At 41.2% G+C, this 17876-nt stretch overlaps 3 protein-coding genes across 4 annotated transcripts; 2 read left to right on the forward strand and 1 right to left on the reverse strand.

Moving 5' to 3' along the window:
• Positions 1-354: 354 nt before the first annotated feature.
• On the forward strand, positions 355-11612 carry cnn1b (calponin 1, basic, smooth muscle, b). The gene is made up of 7 exons (XM_076753066.1): positions 355-608; positions 6021-6142; positions 6254-6320; positions 7211-7348; positions 7744-7860; positions 8196-8342; positions 9412-11612. Exons 1-7 carry the CDS (start codon positions 549-551, stop codon positions 9655-9657), a joined length of 897 nt encoding a protein of 298 aa, XP_076609181.1. The 5' UTR covers positions 355-548; the 3' UTR covers positions 9658-11612.
• On the reverse strand, positions 11603-13934 carry elof1 (elongation factor 1). Of its 2 annotated transcripts, none has more exons than XM_076753067.1 (4): positions 13858-13934; positions 13127-13258; positions 12978-13048; positions 11603-12574 (listed from the first exon to the last, which is right to left on the reverse strand). In XM_076753067.1, the coding sequence occupies exons 2-4, from the start codon at positions 13240-13242 to the stop codon at positions 12510-12512; spliced, it is 252 nt and encodes an 83-aa protein (XP_076609182.1). In that variant the 5' UTR covers positions 13243-13258; positions 13858-13934; the 3' UTR covers positions 11603-12509. The 2 variants fall into 2 exon arrangements, with proteins under 2 accessions (XP_076609182.1, XP_076609184.1); XM_076753069.1 differs by lacking the exon at positions 13858-13934 and adding an exon at positions 13351-13470.
• Positions 13935-15063: 1129 nt separating this feature from the next.
• tmem205 (transmembrane protein 205) lies at positions 15064-17417 on the forward strand. Its single transcript, XM_076752669.1, has 4 exons — positions 15064-15188; positions 15982-16090; positions 16183-16346; positions 16456-17417. The coding sequence occupies exons 2-4, from the start codon at positions 15991-15993 to the stop codon at positions 16756-16758; spliced, it is 567 nt and encodes a 188-aa protein (XP_076608784.1). The 5' UTR covers positions 15064-15188; positions 15982-15990; the 3' UTR covers positions 16759-17417.
• The last annotated feature ends 459 nt before the right edge of the window (positions 17418-17876 follow it).

A 17876-nucleotide genomic window follows, 5' to 3' on the forward strand; every position in this document is an offset into this window, starting at 1 on the left:
AATATTTCTAGTTTCATTTTGATGCTAACTGTGATATTTATTTATTCTTCATAGAATAATACGCAGTCAAATCAAACGTGCAACATATTTGTTAGTGAAGAGGACATGCATTTTAAGCCAGTGACTGATAATTCAGCTGAACATGACAATGACATAACTGCAGCGAAGAGCGACAGCAGTGCAAAGCATCTCTGACCGGCTCGAAGGTGGAAAAAGTGACACTGATTAAATCTAATACCCGAACGGTGACATCACTCCCCTCGATGAGGAGGCTGCGTCCGGATTGGACGGCGGCCTCGGCCAATCAGAGCGCACACATAAGGGAAGAGTTTAAAAAAGAATCAGAAAAGTGTCGGAAAGTTGTCCGAAAGCCTCTCCAGCAGGTCCGAGCGCGGCTGCGACCAATAATTCAAAGAGAGAAAAAAAGATAGCCACGGATTTGCTCGGGACTTTCCTGCGTGTTTCCCTGCCTCGGACAGAGAGCTGTAACCTGCTTCTCCATTTTTAAAGCCCTCCTCAGCTCCACTGTAAATAGACAAAACAACAGGATGACAACACATTTCAGGAGCGGCCCAGCGTTCGGACTCTCAGCCGAGGTCAAGAGTAAGGTATGTGGAAGGATTTTATACTGTTATGAAGTTCATGTCCACAATACAGACACGTTGTAGCTGGAGCTTTGATTGCTCCAGCGAGGTCAAGGGTCAGTGAAGGCCACCAGGCATGATGCAGAACACGGTAAACACTGCAGCCCTTTGTCAATAGTCCCTAAACTCTAACTTGCACAACGATGCGGATCTTTCAGACAGAGTCCTGCTCAGTGGAGGTTGTGGTCAAATGCTTGTTGATATGACATATGGAGAAAGTGTAGTATAATGCTGGATAAAACCTTGGTGTAGACTAGTTGGCTAGAGGCTGCATACAAAATCTTACCAAAAAATGTGCTGAGTGTGTGCAGCTATTGTCGTAAATCACTTTTCTCTGCCTGTTAAGGTGAAGTTATTAAAAAGAGGCCTGGATGTCATAAGGCATCTCAGTCCTGTGCGATTCCAGGTTGTAGGCTTGGGAACCAGCTCTGGTGACAAACTCCTGCCTTTTAATAACAGATCACACAGTGAGAGAGGTGTTTGCTTTGGAGGTGAAAATAGGTCTCAGTGGCCAAATTATTTGTGTGATTATGAAGGGTCAGGGTGTTTAGTCTGTGAGAGTGCAGCACAAGAGGGGGGAAGTTTCGCTTGTACTGCATGTACCCTGTTTTTCCTCTGGTATTGGTTCATTGATGTGAGAAAACGCAGCGTTTCTGTAAGATTATTAATATGAGCTTGTTGGTATTGAGGGTCAAGAATTATACAGTATGAAGGTTTTTTTATATGCAAAGTTAAAGGGGCATAACACAGACCACTATCAATGAATAAGTTACTGTGTGTTTTTAGTGAAGTCAGTGGTGAAAGAAGATACTCCTTAACTTACGATAATAGTGCCACAATATAAAAATACCCCACTGTGTTCCAAATGTTACTTAAAGGTAAAAGTAAGTCATTTTTATATTATTGTATTATTATTTTTGATATATTAACATGTAAGCTGCATTCTGATGTTGCCAGGAGTTGAGTTGGTGCTAACATGAGCTCCTTTACATTCTGTTGGTAATTGAATCGATTAAAAAATCAGTTTATACGTAAAATCTAAATCTGTAAAGTCATGTCGTGGAGTACAATATTTCCCTATGCAATGGAGTGAAGTAGCAAGTGGCATAAATAGAAATAGAAAGCAGAAAAACCTCAAATTGGATTGAAGTACTTGCGTAAATATACTGAGTTACATTCCACCAGTGCACGGTGTTGGACCCAGCAAAGCATGAGTGTGCTTACATCATCCCACGCATTTAAACTGTCATCATCCTGACAGGAAGTGTTTATACAGTGATTGTAAATACATTTTTTCGCTTTTTTGCTGCCTCTATCATGACAGCGGTGAATGAACAGTGGGATGCGTCAGAGCTGCTGACAGTCTGTTCAGGATGAGAAAGGTCAGCCTGTGAGTGTTCCTGCTCCCAGATCATCATCATTATTGTCCTGGAGGGATGTCGCCTCTTCCCTGAATAGTGCCATCTCTCATCAGAGCTTTAATCTCACACAGAGGTGCGCTGCACTCTGTGAAACCCACATTCCTTTCATTACTGCTGTTCAGCAGTCAGCAGGGTCTTAGTCAGAATTGAAGGTTTGAGATGATGGTGTTCGTCTGGCTGTTGTTTTGCCGCCATCTGTGTACCATTTCCAGGTCGATTGTGTACACAAGGGCAAGCAGAGAAGTGCAGTCCATTTTCAGTGGAGTAGAACAATGTTGGCCAGGGAAATAAAAAGCTTATTTGAGCTGTAGGGCTTCATGGGGGGATGGTAGGTTCCAGCAGCATGACATCAGAGAGCAGCAGAGATGCAGCAGAAAGACTGACAGGTACATCAGCATAATCAGATGGCCTTTTAAGGAGTGACCAGGCTCTGACTTGGAACTTGAGAAAGTGTTCTTACTCTAAACAGTTTACATCCGAGTCAAGAATGACAAAACACTGTCCTGACAGAACACAGGTGAACAGGGGATAGGTGGCGCTGACGAAGCCATCCATGTTACACTGCATGAGGACGCCTAGCGAAGAAATGAATGCAACTATTCCTTTATCTGTGTAACGTATCAGTTACCAACAGCTAGAGCAGTACTGCGAATGGACTGGGAGGTTCTACACAGGTTGTGGAGCAGAACTTAAAGTGAGCCTGTGTAACTTTTGAAATTCTTTCTTTTTCAAATGAAAAGTTGAATTCATTGGCAATAAAACACACTCATGCTCGCTTCAGTACGCTCAGACATTCTTCTGCTGCAACCAGTAGCTCATGGCAGCTAATGTTGCGACCTTAAGGTGTTCCCTTGTAACTGATACGACATGATATTACTGAGTCAGTTCACTGACTTTATGACTTTGTTTACTGATGCTGTTGTTACATCATGTTTTATCATTTTGCCATGTAATTCCCACTTTTGGCCACATTTCAGCAAAAGTTGCATAGTCTGGCTTTAAGACAATCATTTGAAGGGCTTTGATTCTGCTATTGAGTATTGCTGCCAAAAACAATCCCCTTTATTTCAATACTTCAAGAAATATAGAAATTTACATTGAACAAAGAAGCAAAACATGTCAAATATAAAATGTTGTTTACACAAAAGCAGCTGTGCAGTAAGTTTGCCAAAATAGAATACAGTCTAAAATTGGCAAATGGTAGGCCACTTGCACATATACTGAAGTTCAATTTTGAAGTATTTCTACTTGAGTGTTTCCATTTGATGGTACTTTATGCTTCCATACTCCATTTCAGAATGAAATATTGACTTTTTACTCCACCACATTTAGCCTAACAAGTGTGAGCTTAAAAACCCAAAGCATTAATCAGACCACTGGACCACTGGTCTTTTTGCCTTGTGACCCTTTACAATAAAAACTGTGTAGTTGGGGCCCCTTGTCATGTTTTTAGATGTCTGTATAGTTACACCAAAGAGACATTACTCCTTTAAACTTCTTACATGGTTTGATCTCAATTAGAAAGAGAGAAAAGCCCAAATGATTATGAATGCATCTTTGTGTCACAGAACAGTGTGCAGGATTTAGGAGGATCTATTGAAGAAATGGACCAGAATGTTCAGAATTATGTTTTCGTGAGTGTATAATAACCTCTGCCATGTTGCACTGCCATGTTTCTACAGCAGCCCACAACGGACAAACCAAGCACCGGCTCTCGAGAGGGATTTTTGCTCATTTCACGTTTTTAGCGGACACCATTGTGTTCAGTTGGTTGCGAGCTGCAGCCTCATTGCTAGATGCTGTTGGATGCTACACGCTGGACCTTTAATGAAATATGAGCCACAGGGGCTGTTTTTGTGCAGAATGAGTACTTCAACTTAAGTAGAGTTTTAAATGGACTTTTGCTTGTTTATTTTGAAATTGTTGCACAAGTACTTTTACTTAAAGTGAGACTATGTTGCTTATAAAAGAAGAAATAACACAATCTAATTGACTTCAGTTTGTCATGGCAGCCATACTTGGTCTGGTATGACCAGTAGCTTCAGCTGCCTAATGTTAGCTAATATTAGATGAGTTTGCTCCTGACTTTTTGTCTCTTCTCTACTTGTGCTAACTATGTTTTCACATCTACCATTTTTCTATTATTGCGACTTGTGGCCACAGTGACAGCTCTTTAGCAAAAGTTCTATACTCTGACTGAAAGTAAAGAATCTAATGACTTCCTCTACAACTGCTTACAGTTTTTGATACTGTGTCCTAAGGACGGGTTTCCTCTGAGGTGTGATGCCCAGCATTACCAGGACTAGTCCATCAGTCGTCATAAAAGAATATCAGAAAACAGAAGTAATACTGTACACGACCTCTTCTGATTTCTATGTGTGCTGTGCTGCTTGTGCATCATGTGCTTCATTGCTTATGGATCAATAATGGCTTTAAAGCTCAGAAAACAAGCAGTTCTGACTGCATTCCTGAGCTCTACAATGAGAAGAACAACACGGCTAAATCAAACTCTCAGCTAAACCGCCTCGACTGGAAGCGGGACCTGTCGATCTTGGCCCGTCTTTATCAGAAGTGGTTTGCCTGAATAGTCAACTCTCTGTAAAAGGGCAGATTCTGGAAAACCCAGAGGGAGAGAGGGAAAGAGAGTGAGAGAGAAATATGAGCTCGGCCAATCGGAAAGGGAGAGCAAGACAGTCAGAGGAAGAGGGAGGAGTGTCTGGGAAAGCTGTTTCTCCCAAGTTTGGTGTGATGGACTGGAAGCTACTCTATCCCTGCTGCTTTGAAATACTTGTTTGTGTTGGCTGCTGATCCCAGACTGTGAAGACTTATCTGCAGAACATTCAGGAAAAGGGGATGAGGGTGTGTGTGTGCATGCGGGGGGGGGGGGGGGGGGGCTTAAACCATATGCCAGAATTCAAAGTATTAGGGGCAACGTCTTTGTGCCAATAAGGAAATACATGGAGAGAGGAGAGAGAGAGGCCGGTGCGTTTCTCCATGCAGGAATGTCCACAGGCTTTTTTCATTTTCAGTTTTCTTCCTGTTCTTTTTATACCTCTCATCTCAAAGTATGTTTTATTATACAGTGAGGCTTTCAAAGACAGTGCAGCTGTGAGAAAAGAATGTTCGCGAAAACCTGACATCAGGCCTGAAAGAAACCGTGCATGAAGCTGAAGTTGAGGCCTGCGTGTGCATGTTCATAGCATTTTAAATGACATGTTCTACGTTCTACCGCTTCCAAGCCACCCCTCTTACAATTTCACTTCATTTTTCCTGGTCGTAATGTAAATGGTAGGACCGTATTTTATGAGTGTGTAATTTACAGCTAATTTCATGGGAAGTTTTCCTGGAAATAACTGCTTTTGTCAGTGTACCGCAGGTCACATACACAAATGTGAAAAACGAACAGGGAGAATAAAATGGTCAATCATTACGGAATAAGAAGCCATTTTCTTTCAGGGAAATTCATATTTTTCCTTGTAATCAGTACCAATGACATAGTTCTTGCCAGGAAACCTTTTGGAAATTATGTGGAAATGAGACAAAAGTAAAATAAAGTGTGAACGCTGAATACTTAAAATGGTGAATTTGAATAATCTGGAAAGTAATTTATCTTATCTAGCATTTGACACGGTTTGGTGCGTACATTAATGTGCTTTGTTCTTCCGCAGCAGTTCCAAGGAGCAAAGTGTTCATACTTTTTTTTCTCATCTGTTTCCCATCTCTTAGTACCACAGGATATATCATCCTGGTCTTCACTTGACTGCAAGTCATGCTTCTTTTTCAGTGGGCTTCCAGTGAAATTCACCAGAAGGACTAAAGGCTTGGGCACTGGGCACTGGGCCTGCTCACGAAGAGCTTGATGGGCTGAGATCAGCTGTCATCTTGTAACAGAACTGAATAGAATGCAAAAGTCCAGTCTTACGTTTAACCTCCGACCTTTGTTCCACCCCCTCAGCTTGCAGGGAAGTACGACTCCCAGAAGGAAGAGGAGCTCAGGCTGTGGATTCAGGACGTGACCGGCAAAAGGATTGGGGACAACTTCATGGACAGCCTGAAGGACGGAGTCTTGCTGTGCGAGTGAGTGGACGGACAATGAGAGGATGCCTGCACAGAGATGTTTGTTATATTATTGCTGGTTGTTATCCAAGCCCCCACCCTGAAGACTGAACTTTGTGTCTCTATTTGTAGACTCATTAATGTTCTCCAGCCAGGTTCTGTGAAAAAGATCAACAACTCCAGTCAAAACTGGCACCAGGTAATGCACTGGCTCCACGGAAAGAATAGACGCTTTATTTGTCTGGCTCGTCTCAAAGTCGGGCTCGTTTTCCAGAGTATGTGGAACTTGCTTAGTCTACTGTTTTGGCATTGACATCACAGAGTGTATTTACATACCATAAAGTAGCTGCCATGTCAAATGAAGCCCATCGCAGCGTGGCTTTTATTAGCCTTTTTTTTTTTTACAGGACTGAAAAAGCAAACAGGGCTTTTAAGACTTGATAGAAGCGCTCTCCAAAAAAATCTCCCAGTGAAATTAAGACTTGTAAATGAAGTCGGAGCTTCAGACAGAGTCAGATATTGTAAAGGCAATGCACAGATGAACAAGGAGCCTTGAGATACAGTCAACACTAAGCAATCGTCATTTCATTTAGTTTCTACACATTAGCTAGGATCTTCTATTTTCTTTATAGTGTCCACACCAAACTGTAGGTGTGAAATAGTCTGACATTATAGGAAATGCATTTAACTTTCTGGTGTTTCGATGAAGACATCGATACCACTCTCACAGTTAGCTTAGCTTAGCACAAAGACTGAGGGGGAAATAGCTAGCAACTCTGTCCAAAAGGTAAAAGCCGACACCTCAAAAGTCTCTAATTAACACAATTATGTCTCAGGCTAGCTGTTTCCTTGCTTTTCCAGTATTTGTGTTAAAATAAACTAACCGGCTCGCTGGCAGTGGCTTCATATTTACCGTCCTGATATGATAATGGTATCGATCTTCTCATCACAGTGTTGGCACACTGGCAAATCTTAAATGAAAAATCAGCCCTGAAGGTGAGACACACGGCAGCTACTCAAGCTGTATGTAAGACACCAAAGATATGGTCCTCCCAACCATTTTTCCCTCTGTCTGCTATTTGTCCTCAGCTGGAAAACATAGGGAATTTTGTCCGTGCGATCACGGAGTACGGCCTGAAGCCACATGACCTCTTTGAGGCCAACGATCTGTTTGAGAATGTCAACCACACTCAGGTCCAGAGCACACTCATCGCTCTGGCTGGAATGGTGAGGGCAACACACACACACACACACACACACACACACACACACACACACACACACACACACACACACACAATTACTCCACTGACATCTGTTTTAGAGGCTGATGCTGGTGCTTTACTCACTGCTGAATTGTACTGAGAATCAGGTGCAATTCCAAAAAAAAAAAAAAATGGAGTCAATCATTTTCAGGCTGCAGAAACTATGAGCACCGACGACGATCTATGTAGGTATATTGTGATAATTATGTTCATGTTGCAGCCTTCCTACGTGAGTGCTTTGTGTTGCATAGACTACAATATGGCAACAGCAGTGGCATGATGAAAAACAACATGGGTATATTAATGCACTCTATTACCACCATTTTCCTTTCTGCATCTGGCATTTCTCTTCCTCAGGCCAAGTCCAAAGGTTTCCACTCCAAGTATGATATAGGAGTGAAGTACGCTGAGAAACAGCAGCGCCGCTTCGCCCCAGAGAAGCTCAGGGAGGGACGTAACATCATTGGCCTGCAGGTCAGAGCAACTTGTAATCTGCTACTTAATGACCATGCTTGCATATGGGATTGTAGATGCATGTTCTGTGGGCCAAGACACCTCCCAGTGGTTTGTCAGTATGCCCCCTGCTGGACATATGCTGAATGGATCTTCACAGAAACATTTCAAATGAGTCTTCTCTCTCCTGTCTTGCTTTTGGATAATTGATGTAGAATAGAATGATAACAGATTTGTGGGAATTTGGCCATCAAAGGTGTGATCTTAAATCAGTTTTCAGTCATGCAGATGCTGCCCAAAGTGACAATTATATCTCCAAACTAACTGTGTTTCTCTCCATTTTGCTGTGTCACTAGATGGGCACCAACAAGCTTGCCAGCCAAAAGGGCATGACCTCTTACGGCACACGGCGCCATCTGTATGATTCCAAGATAGCCATGGACAACCCAATGGACCAATCTACTATCAGCTTACAGATGGGCACCAACAAGGGAGCCAGCCAGGTGAGGAGAGCGATGCTTCTAATAATTCATTTTACACTGTAATCCAGACAGAATCTCAGACTTTAAGATGCACCACACATTTTTGTTATGTATTAAACACTGAGATAAACTGATGCTAAAGGTAAGACTGGTATTCCTCTATTCTTTCATGTCATCCACCAACCCAGGAATGACCAAAACTATGGATTAGTTCATCTTTGGGCCCAGAGCTTATAGCTTTCTACTGAAGGATAGAATTTTATGCCTTATTTCCTAAAACGGTTGGGCACTGTGGTTTTGAGCTAAAGGTTCTTTAACAGGACTAAATAATGAGTTTGTTCCAAACTATTTTCTCCTGCAGATTAATACATATTTGGTGCTCTAACATGTAGATACCCAGCCAGATAATATTCCCCAAGAGGTAATCATGGAGCTGCCAGGGGGTACAAGGAAAGACTGTGAGAAACAGTTGAAACTAGGCCAAAGTAATGTCTATACTATTGAAACAGATGAGCTAAAAGAAATGAACAGATGGCTCAAATGGATAGTGAAGAATCATTGATAAACAGTTGAAATATTTTGCTAATAGTACCAAACACAAAGTACCATAAAACAACAATATCCACCTGTTTTATATGAGTAAACACATTTGGAACATGGCTGGTGGTGCAGGTAGCTGCTGGAGCTCGTCTGACAGGGCTTTGGGCTTACATCAGTAAACCACTGCTCTAGGGAGCATTTCCATCAGCGGGGCAGTGTATGTGGCACTGACAAAAAATAAACTACAGTCCCCCATGTCTATCAGGATGAAGGAACATGTCACCCAGTGTAATGATGCGGCTCACTGATGTGGTTTTAATAGCTTTTGGACAAGAGTGGAGCACAGAGGGAGAAGATACATCAGGCTGCAGATGCAGACTGTACTTATTCAGATCAATTCATTGTTGGTTTTGGTCTTGTCATGGGATATGTTTAACAATAAGAAAAACATAAAACATCCCCTGCCTTGTCTTTGATTTAAATAAAGTCACTGTCTGTTCAAAAAGCTTTGACATATATCATGTACTCACATTGTTGTTATGTCACCCAGGCTGGCATGACAGCCCCGGGAACCAGGAGGCACATCTTTGACAAGAAGCTGGAGCTGGAGAACTGTGACACAACCACCATCTCTCTGCAGATGGGCACCAACAAAGTGGCCTCCCAGCAGGGCATGACCACCTACGGCCTGCCCCGCCAGGTCTACGACAACAAGTACTGCGCCAACCCCACCGAGGCCTACTATGATAACGGCAGTGAGGTGGAGTTTGATGGTTACAACCAGTACTCTGACTAAGGAAAACACCCTCACCCTCTCCCCTCCCCTCCTATTTGCTTACCTTCAGACAACCAACCACAGCTGTCTCTGTGACGAGCAAACCCTCCAGACTGTTATTTGACACTGATTGACGTCATTGTCGTCTTCATTCCCCAGCTTTTTCTAAACATGCTTTTACTCGTAGAGATTTATTGTTTGTCTTTCGATGAGTAAAAGAAGAAATAGTGTTTACACTGACCTTAGGTCAAAAATTTCATGCAGTGGCCAACTTCTGTATCTCCTTGTTCTGATTAATTTTATTACCGCCTAAAAATGCCCACAACACAGATTTAATTACCTGTGCTATTTATAGTTTTTTTTTCTACAGCTTTTTATACTTTCATTGTGATTAAAGATTTATAACTGTTTTATACCCCTCGCCTCACCTCCCTTCCCTTGCAGTCCAGTTTGAACACTGACGAAGCAGAATTTGAAAGTTCCTTGAAAGGAAACAGTTGACTGTGTTGGTGCTATTGAACTTTGACCCAGTTGGAGCTCCGCAGGCTCTAGGATTCAACTCCTGGGGATGACACAGAAGTTCCATGTCCACAGGCCGACCAGGGCGGACTTGTAGCTTTGTGCGGACTTTGTTTTGTTTCGTGAGCACCAGCGTTGACAAATGGTCATGTTCACAAGCTTGTCAAATTACGCATCACGCCGTTTTACGGGGCTAATCTACATGGCTTGTGTGCAGCAGGAGTCTTTGGTTTTTGAGAAAGTATGTAGCAGAAGTAGAGGTGTCAGGTGTCTGTGAGACCATACTTATAAAGAGCAAATGGAGGTGTTGATATCTAGTTTGAAGTTGGGGTAAACTTAGTCACCAGTAGTTTTTGTCCTGTTCTTTCTTCTTCTATCCTTTTTGGAGACGTTTTGCCTTTTGCCTCAGTGAACTTTGGTTTTAGTGCTGTTGCTCCATTTGCACTTTACTTGGCCTCACCTTGTGTGCAGTTAATAGTGGTGGAATGTAACTAAGTACATTTACTCAGATATGGTACTTAAGTACAAATTTGAGGTACTTCAATGTAATACTTTAATATACTTTTCCTACACTGCAAGTCTGATGATATTGAACTTTACACAATAAGATTTTACATACAAAACAATCGAGTTTCTAAAATATACCTTAAGTAAGGATAATTTAAACGTATAATGCTCACAGTATTTTTCACTTTTCATACAGTAAAGCTGGAGTGCAGAGCCTGTGGCATCATCAGCATGTTGACAGTATGTTACTCTCACTGTGAGGAGACAGTTCCTCACTGCAGGTTTAAGTACATTTAGCTAGTGATGCTTACCTTTAACTTAAGTAACATTTCAAATGCAGGACTGTGTTGAAATAGTTGTTTTTTTACATTGTGGTATTGCTACTTTTATTCAAGTTAAGTATCTGAGGACTTCATCCACCGCAGATGCTAGCACCTGCTGATAATTGGCAAGTGAATCATGCTAAATATAGAGATGAGACTTTTGTGATGCTGTTAACCCACCAAATGTCTTGAATGTAATGTTATTGTGAAGTCAGAGGTGTCACTAGCTGTTACAGGAGTCATTTTCAACACATTAGAAGGTGGAAATGTACATTTACAATGTTCTAAACAGGCGGCTCGGGCACTTGTAGTCTGGAATTACACATCAAAACACCTGCACATCTTTGTGAAATGTTTGGATTTACTGGCTTTGAATTGCTCAGAATTAGCTCTTCTACATGCTTCAGGTTTGTGTTCACGTGCTGAATGACACAATAGATTTGAGCTTCTTAACAGTTCACTGTCATTCAATAGCAAAGACGTCGTTGCCACCATTTAGAACAGGTGTCAGTGTGCCATCTAGTGTTGAAAAAGCACATGTACATTAACTGCATTTTCAATCCATCACTCGTTTAAACATGAATTTTATTCAATCAAACATGAGACTGTAGTTGTTTAACAGTGCATTCATTTATTAGCGCTTCTTCCTTGTGATATCCAGATCAGCAACAGTGTTGAGTAAATGTCGAGTAACATTCCACCTCAATGTGTTGGCTCTGTTTCAACATTGTTCAAACTTTACATCTTTGCTAACCTCTTGACTTTTTTTCTATATGCCTTTCACTAAACATGACATTTGTGCAATAAAAACACTTGAAAAATATGGTTCAGGTTTAATTTTCTTATTACTTGTCATTGCCTAAAAATACTCATGTGTGAAATACACAGTAGTGTAATAGAAAGTACATGATTGTGATTTTAAAAAAAGGAAAATAATAAAAACCCAACAGTACAAATATATACTGGCCCAAAAAACAAAGGATTTGAAAAGATTTGGCAGTTCAAACAAACAACCAACAAAAATGTTTCAGTGCAGTAGAGGCAGGGTTGAAAAGTAAAAAAAAACAACTACTACTTCCACAAAAGTAACGCATGTTTGTATCATCATAATCTACTAAATACAACTGTACAACAGCCTAAAGAAAAGAGAATTCTTTTTTCTTCACCCATAAATCACAAAGAATACTGATGGAGGACATGAAATGTTGTACACTAGTGGGAATATCTGATTACACTTTAAACTTGACTATATGACAAATTAGTCCAAAAAATGGGAAAACATAAAAAAAACACTTCTCATACACTAATCACTGACACATGAAAACTTTTCCAATGAGAACTGTGATGCAGACAAAACAACATGGGGACCCCTGGCCCAGCCAGAGGAGCGTGTCATGCTCAGCAAGCCACACCGAAGTCAAGTTAAGCACGTCACACACACATCGAGTCAAAACATAATGCTGCCAGTCGAAGGGGGTGTATGTACGTGAGGTTTGAGAGAAGGTGAGCCACAGGAAAGCATGACTATTGATTGGCTGCTTCACAGGCATCTATCCAATCACTGTAAACATCCACTGGCTCTGACAGATCTGTTGAGAAAAGGTTAAGGGACATTCCATTCGCAGACCACATACACACACTACCTCCACCTAGGATGAACTAACTTCTAATGATCAGAAGTACTTAGAAATGTTCCATCTGCATGAACATCCAGAGCTGAATTTACACATAGAGATAAACAATCAAAGCATGCATATGTTTTGTCTTCGGTGCAGTACTTCATAAAGCACATTCAGAAAATGTTGCAATATTGAGAAATGCATTAAAAATGTGCGGATTAAAACCAAAAACGAATCGTTGTTCCTTGATTCCTGACCTGACTTTAACTTTTTACATTGCATTTCACAGCAAATGGGACCAAAATCAACCTCCTTGGCAGATAGAAGTAATTACATTTAACCACACGTGATACTACAATGTTTTAAAGGATACAGGTGATAGGAGTCTGGAATTCCTCCAAGCAAACGCTGCATGATATGATTCCTGTGTTGCGGGTTCGCTCCCTGGGAAACAGTTAGTATTTTAGTTATGATGTTCATGATGCATTTCTCTCTATTTCCAAAGCATTTTGAGCTACTTACATTTTGACATCGCAGGATTTCTCGTGGTTACAGAACGGGCAAGTGAACTGGGTGTCCAGGTTACCTGTCATTTTTTTCTTGGGGGGTGGCTTTCTCTTTGACTTCCTGCGCCCCATTTCTAATGATGTGTATCTGCAGAAAAGACAACAATATGACATCAGCTGTGGATATTACCAGACACTCAAATGAAACACAGAGATGCCAAAGTACCCATGTGTATGTACCTGTGTGTTTGATGATGAGTAAATGTGAATTTCCTGCTTTTTCTTTTTCTTTTTTTTTTTTTAACAGCTATTTCACCGAGCCTTGCTGCTCACCTGGCTCACGGGCAGGCGAAATCACAAGACAAAAACTAACGCTCCTGCTCCTGCTCCTGTCATAACATTAAGTTACACCTTTTCTCGTGGACGGTAATTAACGCTGCCTTTCGTTTATCCGGCAAAATCTAACTTGCGTTTAAATGAAGCCACGACCCCAGTGTGCAGCTGTAGTTTCAGCCAAACAGGATGAAGAAAGAAAGAAAAAAAAAAAACACTTTCGCTCAAGCGCCAAAAGGCTACCGCTACATGCTAGCAGGCTAACCCGCTAACAGATGCTAGCCTAAGGATAGAGACTGTATGACATAAACAGAATGCTTAAAATAAAAAGACTTTGAATATGAAAGGCAACACCGAAGAGCGCGCTTCATCTGTTATGGACTGAATCAATGATGTAACTGTTTTCTGTCTTACCAAAGAGATGTCCTGCAGCGGAGGATGCTGAAGTATTTACTTTCATCCGGGTACGGCGTCTCTCTGGGGCCGCGTCTGATTGGATATTTGTTCAACGTGCGATTGGCTCAAAAACCGAGACTGATAGTTGATACATCCAATAGTGGATCCCGTCTTCTGCGTAAACTCCCTCCCCCTAGTTCAACGTAATATGCCTCAAATTAGGTAGGTAGGTAGGTAGGTAGGTAGGTAGGTAGATAGATAGATAGATAGATAGATAGAGTTTTCCTTATTATTCTTATATGCTCTTATACTACAGTGTAGTATTCTTAAAGTAAGCCATCAAAGGGAATTTTACTGCTATGTCTATACACTGGCTACTTTGCAGAGTGAGATACAAGAAAATAATCTGGTCGTAAAATGTGAGGTATTGTTAGACTTTTAAATGGCAGGAGACCTGGACATAACATTAAAATGTTGTCAATAAAATTCACAATACTTTTGTTGTTTTTTTGTTCTTGCTTAGGCTGCTGTCTGATACTTAATGTAGTATTTTTTTGTATTTCCACCTTTATGAATGTTAATTAACGTGGCTTCTCTCCCAGAACTTTTAAACATTTACAACTCAGTTAAGTAGTAATGCAGTATTTTTATCTTTTTCTGAAAGAAAACACAAGCACTAAAATCCCTGTGTTGAACTGAGAAAAGATGGATTTGATTACTTACAATTTCAACTTTTAATTTGTAAGAGGAGCATTGTGTTTTGTCTTCTGTCACGTATTCTGTCACCCTTACCCCAACTTAGCCACCATTGACTGACTCGCTTGTCTGTCCTCTGACCTCCTATAATAAAATGTCTTCCGTAATGGAGGAAATAAAAAGATAATAAAACACATGAACTTAATAGGTATAAACTAACTGGTAGGTAGGATCTCGTACAGCCACAGAATATGACACATTTCATTCTACAGGCCAAGATCCAGCTTCAGCAGCAAAGGGCAGGGGGTCAGAAGTAAGAGGATATTGAAACGGATTAAAATTTTACTTTTGTGCTTAACAATGTAAATACATTGCAACATCATTCGCTTTCGTTGTTGTTGACCTCGAGTATACACATGCGGTGAAACAGGTAATTACGTAGGTAAAAGTTCAACGCTATTGGATGAACAGATTTAAATATTATAATATGTTCATTTTCAACCATACCATTGGTCCGTCTCTCCGCTCGGGGGCGGGGTTCGTTCACATCATAACATGACCGAGGAAGTGGCTCAGCTGAACCTTGGACCGTCATTACGTTTATAATTATACGCATTTTGAAGTCCTAATAACTGACAGAAGAAGAAAGCAAGGTAGGTGCAGGTTTGTGTAACGTGGAGTGAATAACTGTACTTGCGACACGCAAAATGTCGCACATAACGCTGCCGACTGAAGTCAGAAGTCCCCATTAGCTCAGAGGCTAAAGCTGGCTAGCTCGTCACTGCCATGCTGGGAACAGTAAAGTTAGCTGCTGTGGACAGTCCAGGTTCGCTGCTTTGCTTTCATGCATTGACTTTTATCAGCTCATGCCGATAAGTCGTTGCCTGAGGGAATGCTTAAATAGATTATAATTGTCAGTGAATTCCGAAACGTACCGTCTGTTCTTTGCCTCTGAGCTGTTATCAGTGCTGCTCATGAGTGGAGCAGCAGGCTGGACAGACAGACAAGACCTTTATCTCTGTGGCCTGGAGGTTAACCCCAATGTCCTGTTTGGGGTCCTGGAGACCGAATGCTGCCTTTAATAACCCAAGAACACATAGCCTACCTTGACATTTGTTTTATCAGCTTGATATTTAATGATTTATTTATTTATTTATTTATTTATTTATTTATTTATTTTTGCTTATAAGCTCTATATCTGTGATTGGCTGTGACAGCCCTTCGCCTCCAAATATATATTTTCATGCCCATATTAACATGAAATTTCTTTTTAATTGGTAATAACAATTTGGACAATATGGTGTTGTCAAAAATTTGGAAAGGGTTGCCACTTCAAAATAGTTGATTTTGCAGTTATTATTTGTGCATATGCAGTGGTGTAAGGAGGAAGTAAAGCCATTATCATCTAAACACAAGGGTTAATGCATCTGTGTATATAATTTCCAGAGGAACACCATGGTAACAGAGGGGGAGCCCACGGACTTGGTGAAAGTGCTACACCTGCTGGTGCTCTCGTTCTCCTGGGGTATGCAGGCCTGGGTCTCCTTCATAGCAGGTATGAAGTGCACAAACAGAAGAGTCATGGCTGTAACATATGTGTTTCAGTGCTACATTTAGATTTCTCGATCTCACTGCCTGTGCCTGCAGGTTTTGCATTGGTGAGGAAGGTAACTCGGCACACCTTTGGCCTGGTGCAGAGTAAACTCTTCCCTGTGTACTTTTACTGTCTGATGGGTAGCAGTGTTGTCAGCCTGGCTGTGTATGCTGTGTACCACCCCAGAGAGCTGCTGGACTGGCATGAAAGTGTGCAGGTCAGACATTGCACGTGCACATGCAATTCTAAGTACTTATTATAATGACACCCTTTGCAGGCAAATAATCACCATGTTGTTTTACAGTAAGTCTCTCCTTGTCTTGCAGATGGGTCTGTACTTTGTGGCACTGATCATGGCTGGTCTGAATGGCCAGTGGTTTGGCCCAGCAGCCACTGAGGTGATGTTCCAGATGAGGGAGGTGGAGAAGGAGCATGGCCTGGGGAACCAGATTGGCCTGGGCAGTCAGAAGGAGGCTTATGCTAAGCTCAGAGAGCAAGACCCCAAGTACAGAGCCTACAGGAGCACGTTTGGCCGCTACCACGGCTTGTCCAGTCTCTGCAACCTGATAGGTTTCATCTGCACTACAACTAATTTGATCTACACAGCTCTGAATTTATCCACCATTTAGAAGAAGAACAGACTTCTATCCATAAAATATCTCGCTGTCAATGTCTGTTTTAATCACAGCATTTGTTATCATACGGCAAAAATGATGTGTGACTCAACAAGGTTCTTATATACAGATTGTGTTAAATATGCCCACACATGAAAGTGTAAGTGACATTTTGTATTTTTGTAACCACTGGTGGAGCTGCAGGTGTCCCAAGTGTCCTTAAGAGGGAGAATGCCTTTGTTGCCATTGAGCATCCAAGAAACGCACCATTGCTGCACGTTTATCTGGCTAAGCACTTTTCATCTTGTCCGTCAGTATCTAATTAACGCTGTCTCGGAAAATAGGATGCTTTCTTTCTTTTTTTTAATTATGGCTATACTGCTCACGATCTTACCGCCTTTTAATTCTATTTCTTTAAAAACATGCGTAGTAATGTTTAATCACCAAACCTCAGGTGTTATGTGGGCAGTGTGCTTGCATCCCCAGCAGGTGGCGATGTTTGGTCACAAGCGTATCCAAGTGAGGAAAGTTTGGAGCTCCAGCACAGCATTCTGAATTTTATTTGTAAAATATTGTTTTTCCATATGTTTTCAATTAGATTTATATTAGATGTGTCAACAATGTTTAATTAACACTGATATTGTGAAATTAAACAGTATGTATTCTTACATGTGCACCCATTATTATTTCCTTAAATTTGGTACTACAGGTCTGTTTGTTGTGTCTACACAGCTATTTTATGGGACTGTTTTGGAAAGAAACTGTCCTTTAATAGATTCATACTGATGAGTGAATCCAGACCTGCCTGGATTTGGAAGATGAAGGTTTTAATTAAATTGCCAGTGACGCACATCAGGTTTTGAGAGGACTGGCCTTGAATGCGGAGAGCACTGCTTTGCTGGCCAGCTACAGGATGAGAGATGCACTGCCCTTGTTCCAGCTACAATATCAGCACTAATGGATTATAATGGAGGCATTTCAATATACAGAGCAGGGACTGAAAGTAAAAGGATGAGATTTTGCCAAATGCAATTAATCTTGGCCGTTTTAAGATGTTTCCTCCATCTGTGATCAGGAAATTAGTCATCATTGAGTCAGATTTTTTTTTAAATGTTCTTCCTTTTTAGTTAATA

The sequence above is a fragment of the Chaetodon auriga genome, chromosome 16 (genome assembly GCF_051107435.1).
Source record: "Chaetodon auriga isolate fChaAug3 chromosome 16, fChaAug3.hap1, whole genome shotgun sequence".
NCBI classification, from domain to species: domain Eukaryota; kingdom Metazoa; phylum Chordata; class Actinopteri; order Chaetodontiformes; family Chaetodontidae; genus Chaetodon; species Chaetodon auriga.